General features: G+C 62.1%; 1 protein-coding gene across 1 annotated transcript in view; it reads left to right on the forward strand.

The window, feature by feature from the left end:
* Positions 1-2,639: 2,639 nt before the first annotated feature.
* Positions 2,640-7,322, forward strand: part of Pmepa1 (prostate transmembrane protein, androgen induced 1) — a 6,241-nt gene continuing 1,558 nt past the window's right edge. The window contains exons 1-2 of the mRNA XM_033767209.1: positions 2,640-2,794; positions 7,106-7,200. Coding sequence (XP_033623100.1) covers positions 2,681-2,794; positions 7,106-7,200 — 209 coding nt within the window. The 5' untranslated portion in view covers positions 2,640-2,680. The remainder of the gene's footprint in view (positions 2,795-7,105; positions 7,201-7,322) is intronic.

Raw genomic sequence — 7,322 nt, forward strand, 5'->3', positions numbered from 1 at the left:
GAGAGACTGGGGAGGTGGCCACACATGGGCCGGGTCCTGTGTGGTCTGAGTGGATCCCGTTTCCTCTGCCTGGGCCTCGAGGCCGAAAGCAGCCCAGTTCCCAGTGTCCCAGTACCGCCCTGCCTGCTCCCCTGCCTTCCTGGACTGCAGAGCTGAGAGGCACAGGGGTGAGGCCCTGTGTCCCTGTGCTGCCTCACAGTTGTGTCCTGTCTTCGGCTTGACTCCAGGGCCTGTGAGGGTGTTGAGTGGGGGCCGGGTGTGCTCCGTTTTGTCCCTGCCAGTGACCTTTGAGTCTTTTAGCAGCACCTGTCTGGAGAGGGCATGGGCAGGAGGAAGCGCAGCTCCCGCTCCTGGAACTGTGCCTGGGGGTGGGGAGGTGTGCAGGGGTGCAGGGCCAGGCTGGTGGTGAGGTGTGGCGTGCCAGGCCCGGGTGGCACTGGGACCTCAGGCCCAGCAGTCAGTCCTCTTCCCTCCCACAGGCCAGGCCGCGCTCATCTGGCTCTGCGCTCATTTCTGGAGTGATCCCCACTCCCAACACAGCGCTGGGCCGTGCACACCCATGGCCTGTAGGGGAGGACAGCGGGCTGACCTGGGTCCTGTGGGACGGGATGCCAGGGCCTGGGACGGCACAAAGGCAGCTGGCACCTCCCTCCCCAGGGCTGGCCAGGGCAGAGGCCCTGGAGACAGCAGGAGGCGCGGTATCCCAGCCGGGGTGAAGAGTGCAAAGAGTTAGGGAGGGGGGCGTGGGTGTTGTACAAAGCAGGCCCTGTGTGTCCCCTGAATGTGAGGCTTTATCCTGGCCCAGCAGACAGACCTGCGCCCTGTGGACTCAGACCAGGCTGCCCAGGCCCTGGACAGACAGACAGGAGGAGGTACGGCCACACCGACCTGGCCCCATATTCGCCCTGTATAGCCCATGCCTTGCTTGCTCTGCTCTCCTCTCAGGGGGAACCTGAGGACATCCCCAGGCAGCTGGGGAGTCCGAGACCCCACCGGGCAGGGTCCCATCTGCTTAGGACTCGGGCACCTCTCTGCAAAGGGCTCCTTCTTTTGGCTGCCCGGCCCCTCCAGTGTGGGAGGGGTCGTGCCCAGCCCAGGAGCTCAGTCCAGAGCCCCAGACGTTGAATCCCTGTGGCCAAGTGGATGGCCACGTGGGAGGATCCACAGCTTTGGTCTCAATGGTCTCTGCCTGCCTGGCTGAGGACCAGCAGGGGACCTTTCTCCACTGTGGCGACTGCCCGGGGCAGGGTGGGACACTCGGGAGGGTCTTTGCCCACTCAACCACTTGCCAGTTGTGGCTTCAGAAGTTCCCAGACACAGCCACATGTGTCATCCCCATGATGTAAAGGGCAGCACTGCCCAGCGGAGGGGCGAGGGGAGGGGGATGAGACTCCTGGGGGACAGCGAGTATGTGGAGTATGTGGTTTCGAGGGGCCTCTGGCAGCAGCGAGTGCAGTGCCCAGTGGGGGCTGCTGTCCTCCTGTGCGGGGCCCTGGCCGGGAGTAGGCCTCAGGACTGGGATTGGTGCTTCCCAACCCCTCCTCCCTGGGAAGGGAAGGAGGCCCCCGGAGTCCTGGGCTACGGCCTGTTAGGGGCCGGCATGGAAAGTCCATCGCTGTGGGCCCAGGCAAGGTGGCTGCTGCCCCTTCCTGGGGTCACCTCCAAGGTACTTGGCATCGTGCCCATGGCCGGGGCCTGAGTCCGAAGAGCCACACGGCTCAGGTAGGACGGGAATAACCTCCCTCCTCCCTTCCTTCTCCAGTGTGTGAGGGTTTTTCCGCCTTCTAGGGGAAAAAAATCACTCCCCCGAAAAAACTTTTAAAAACCAAGAATTACAGCATCTGTAGCCCTCTGGCCTCTTCACCAAGAGGGGTTCTTACCGGATAAGTGTGCACAGGCTGCGCGTGTTAGTCACGTGCTCTCTTTGCTGGGTGTGTGTAGGATTTGGGGTGCACAGGAATGTTGGGGTGTCGCTCACTGAGATGTGTATGGGAGTGTTGAGGTGTAGGTGTGTAGGCGTGTTGGTACACACAGGAGTTTGGGGCATGCAGGAGAGTTAGCCTGGTCTTGGGGTGTGTAGGAGAGTGTGCTGGGGTGTAGGAGATTAGTGTGCTGTTGGGGAGTGGCAGCATCGGACTGTTGAGAGTATGTTCGGGAGTGTGTGGGAATGTGTGGCGTGTTTGCATGTATGTTGAGTGTAGACGTGTTGGGGTGTGTAGGAGCGTCGGTGTGCTGGAGTGTGGGAGTGTTGGGGTGTACGTAGGAGCCTCGCGTGTGTAGGTGTGCTAGTGTGTTGGCGTGTGAGTTGTGTGCGAGAGCACCCAGGCGTGCTCAGGGTGCACACGTCCACACGCTCCCTGGGTTTCGCTCCACACTTGGCAGTCAGTGCTGAGCATCAGGAATAGCACCAGGGCTCTGTGAGCAGAGGCGGTGGGCCCCTTCCGTGTGTCCCGTGTCCCCGGGCTCAGGTCCACATGTCCCGTGTCACCTGCAAACAAAGAGCCCTGGAGAGCAGTTCCCCCGGATGGGTGGAAGGTGTCTGGAACCCGTGGCCATCTCAGTCCAGGCGTCCTGGAGCACAGGGCCGTCCCTCCGCGATGCAGCTGGCCACAGGCTCACGCATGCCCTTGTCCCCACAGCCGAGCTGGAGTTCGTGCAGATCATCATCATCGTGGTGGTCATGATGGTCATGGTGGTGGTGATCACCTGCCTGCTGAGCCACTACAAGCTGTCTGCCCGCTCCTTCATCAGCCGGCACAGCCAGGGCCGCAGGAGGGACGACGGCCTCTCCTCGGTAAGTGCCCGCACCCTGGGCCTCCCCACCCCGACTCGGCAGGGAGACGAGGCCGAGAAGCCCAGTGTGGCTCCTCTCCAACAGTGTGGTGACAGCACCTGGTGACGTCCAGGGATGCTGGCAGGTGGGGTGAGCCAAGCCCGGGTCTGGGGCAGCGAGAGGGAGCATCGGTGGGGATGGCCAGCCCCAGAAGGCTTCGCGGCCCCAGGGGCAGGAGGTGTGGCAGGATCCAGGAGCCCTGCGAGGCCGGCAGCTGGCTTTGGGCCGCGTGGGGCCGGGATGGGTAAGAGGCAGCAGCCTGGTGAGATCCTGGGAGGACAGCCAGAGGGGACACGAAGCTGGCATCTGACTCCGCCCAGAGGGACGAAGCAGAGGAAGTCTCCTGCCCTCATGCCAACACCTCCCCACATCTGCCCTGCAGTCACAGTGCCCCATCTGTGGGCATCGGCTCTCTGCCCGGCTTCATCTCCCGGCGGTGTGCCCTCGACTCGTTCCCAGCTCCTGAGATGGGGCCTCGGATCCCTCGCCCACCTCGGGACTGGCAGTGGTGCCACCACCCAGAGGGCCTGGGGCAGGCGCAGGCTGGGGCAGGGCCCTTCCTCCTGACCGAAGACCTGTGCTCTCTGCAGTGGGGGCTGCGCTGTTCAAGGCCCAGCTCCTCAGTATAAAGATGGGCTGAGACTGAGGGGCCTGAGAGCAGCCTTCGTATCCTGGGACTCTCACTCTTAGTTTTCGGAAAGAAAGCCAGGCACGGTGGCGCACACCTGTAATCCCAACACTGGGAGGCTGAGACAGGACGATCACCACAAGTTCAAGCCCAGCCTGGGCTACATTGTGAACTCAAGGCCAGCCTGAACTATACCGTGATCCCTTCTTTGTGTCTCAAACAAAAAAATAAGTATCTGAAAGAAAAGTATGAGTACACTCAGAGGTTTTCCTAGCTGTTATTCCCTAAACAGTGCAGCGTATCCGCTGCTTGTCAGCGTCCATTCTGCGTCAGGTGGAACTCATCAAGAGTCTGTGAAGGACAGAGGACGTAGTGGGGCCCTATGAACTCCCACGCCGTTACACGTAAGGGCTTGAGACCCGCAGATTTGGTGTCTCGGGGGCCCTGAGACGTATCTTTCCACCCTGTACCGCAGGAACCCTTGCTGTCCACTCCTCTCGCGCATATTGGTGCCCTCTGGACACCCCAGTAGCATCCTCAAAACTTCACACAGCTCTTTGGGTGCCCCACGGGGTCCCCAGCTCCCTCTGGAGGGCTTTCCTGCTCTCTCTCTCTCCCTCTCTCTCTCTCTTTCTCTCTGTCACCAGCACAGTCTGCAAATGGCTCCCCTGCACCCCCGCCGGGGGCTGCTGTGAGGAGGCCAGGCGGGGCAGTGGGAAGCAGCTGTCTGCGGATGGATGGGCAGGCGGCCAGGCGGGTGCTCACCAGGCACAGGACAGGAGGGCGGGGCCCTCCGGGTCTCAGGGACGCCTGGGCTGGCAGCAACGCCAGGCACCTGCGGGCCGAGCTATCGGCGCTGGCAGGTTCGGACACCCCTGCCCACATCCGGCTGGCAACGGTGCATCACCGGGTCGTCAGGGCCAGAGCATTCGCGGGGGCAGCACCTCTTGCGGGGACACCAGGCCCTCAAACCCCGCCCGGCATGCGTCTGGAGGGCAGACTCTGCATCTGCGGAGGAATCTGCAGCCTCAAAGCCTGGGGCTCCCCTGGCTGCTTGTTTGCTGTTGTTGTCACCCAGCAACGGGGCTGCCATCTGCTTGCAAGCGCTAGTGCAGCGCCTGCGTCGGGGCTCCCGGGGCTCACCCGCTGTACCGAGAAGCGGCTCAGAGGTGTCCCGGCTGCGCCAGGGCTGTGCGAAACGCTGCAGCTGCTTAGGGAGGATAAAGAGGTGAGGTTTTAGGGCGCTTAAACAGGGGCTGGGGTGTGGGGACACAGCCCTAACGGTAGCACCTGGGCTTAGGCAAGACACTGGCCCTGGCTTCCATGGCCCTGTCCCAGCCTCCTCACCCCTCGCTGTGTGACAGCTCCCTGAGGCCCCAGCTCCCCACCGTCCAGAGGAAGGCCCAGATGCTGATCGGCCCAGGGCCCAGGACCAGAGCGCCGTCCCGCGTGGGCAGGCGAGGGGTGGGGGAGCCAGGAAGGCAGCTGCAGTATCACCTGGGCACCTCAGAAGACCCCTCCTCCTGTTTCTGAGCTCCCTGTGCTTGCCTGCAGGCCCCAGGCTGGTCACGGGGTCAGCCCCACCTCGAAAGCCCCCCTTTCGTCCTAGTCGTTCCCGCCGCAGTTGGGTGGGTGGGAGCCCCATCTCCAGGAGGAGAGGCATTGGAGCCCCACCTGGCCACACCTCCAGCTGGTGGCTCCCACAGCCTGCAGTTGAAGGCAGGTAGGGGTCACCGGGGATCAGAAAACCACCTTCTGGCCAGAGAGCCAGCAGACTGATGCAGTGAGGTTGGCTCTCGGCCGTACATAGTCCTTCACAGGGGTTTGGCTGTGGCCGTGGAGCTGGCTGGGGTGACAGCGGGCCAGCTACCCGCACAGCAGGGATCATTTCACTCTGGCCCTCCACGGAAAGAGCCGACCCCTGGTCTGGGGGTGGAGCCGGGGGTGGGGCCAGAATGGAGCAGATGTCAGGGAGAGGAGGGAGCAGGAGGAGACCGAGAAGGTGCAGCCCCCGGAGGCCAGGATCTGCCGGGAGAAGGTGGCTTCAGAGGGGAGGAGGGACGGCCAGGAGGCTGCCGGGCTGCTGGGCACAGGGGTGACCGGCTGGGGGCTGGGGACTGCACCTGCGCTCCTGTCCTCCTCCACCCGAGAGTGTCTGCCCAAAGCACCAGGCAGGAGGCTCAGGGTGATTCTGAAGCTCGTGCCCACCCGGCAGGACACAGTTGTGCCAGCCCCACCCAGTCCTCGAGCACCTAACTGCCATGCTGGACACTGGGCACGGGGACGTGGTAGCTGTGCTGTGACAGTCACCGCTCCCAAAGGATGAATGAGTCACGAATGGGCAGGGAGTCAGGACTGGGAGGACAGTGGAGGCTCGGGGCGCGTTCAGGTGCTCGTCTACCTATGACATGGACAGGAAAGCTGTTGGGCGCCACCGTGTTACAGAAGGCTGCGGGGTGTGCGGTGTGGCGTTGGGAGGGTTTACTGCGAGCCTCAGACACAGCCCTCGGGTTTGATCGAAGTGTGACCCTTGGCGACACACAGGTGGATTTCCACCTCTGGTTTCAGCCAAGGAAGATTGGAGCTGGGATAGAGGAATCCTCCTGCTTCTGTTAGCAGCCAGTGCCCAGTGGGGAGGAGGGCAGGTGGGAGAGAGCAGGAGCCCCTGTGGAAACCCTTGAGAGCGCAGAAGAGAGGCTACACACCCCACTGCGGAATCTACATTTTCCTGGTTCATCTAGGGCCTGAGAGACCAGCTTTGGTCTGGGGTGGTGGGATGAGCCGGGAAGACCCAGTGACCTCTTACCAGTGAGGTCCTGCGGGAACAGTCTGTGTCACAGGGCCCCCTCGTGGCCACCTAGAAAGCTGCGGCCCCTGGCAGTTTCAGGTGGGACATTACCTACACGAGAACCCTCTGGAAAATGTGTCCCCAGAGAAGCTATTTGGGCAGTGGCCCTGTTCATTATGTAGATTTTGTGATGATGGCTACCTCATATATATGCACGTGCCCAAGCTGAACAAATTGTGTACTTTGAATATATATGTTTATTGCATTTCACTTCGATCTCAATGAAATTATAGAGTTTAAGAAATCCCTGCCTCAGCCATGTGGGGGAAACAGACAGACGGGCCCTCACACAGGTCCCACTGCCCTGGGAGGAGTTGCTGCCCTGTTGGAATCCCAAAGCAGAAAAACTAAGCTTCATGAGGTGACAGCTGTGTCCCTGGCATGAAAGGCGAGAGGGAGCCGGCCACAACACAGCCGCCAGCCAGTGCAAAGGCCCTGTGGTTAGCGCCTAGCATGTTAGACACAGCCGAGCGGGTCTCTGTGGCTGGAAGAGTACATTGGTGACATCTGATTTCCACACATTCCAGGGGGCCCAGGGTGGCTTTTAACTTGTCAAAGTCTCCAGTAACTCCGTGACAGGGGTTGTCATTATCCGTTTTCCTACAAACCGATTAGGGGTCTATTCTGGAGCCCATGGAAGCCCTGGGGGGCTTGAAGGGGGACAGACCCGGTGTGTTTGTTGGAAGCTTGGGGTGCCGGGACAGCGTTGGTAGCTGAGCAGGGTTAGTGTGGAGCTCTGGGCCGGAGCACCCCTGCTTTCTCCTCCTGACCTGCCTGTCCCTCTTCACCCCTGCAGGAAGGATGCCTCTGGCCCTCGGAGAGCACGGTGTCAGGCAGCGGAATCCCAGAGGTGAGACCCAGCACCCCCTCCCTACTGCACCCCAGCCCAGCCCCGCGCACTGCGGGAAGCATTGGCTTCCCCGGGCTTGCTGCAGCCGCCTCTTCTGCGCATGCTCGGTGTCTTTGCGCGCCCCGCCCTGCAGGAGCTCCCACGGGCGACATGTGGGGGACGC

Source organism: Fukomys damarensis, unplaced genomic scaffold (assembly GCF_012274545.1).
Source record: "Fukomys damarensis isolate Sample0158 unplaced genomic scaffold, DMR_v1.0_HiC HiC_scaffold_22, whole genome shotgun sequence".
Lineage (NCBI taxonomy): Eukaryota > Metazoa > Chordata > Mammalia > Rodentia > Bathyergidae > Fukomys > Fukomys damarensis.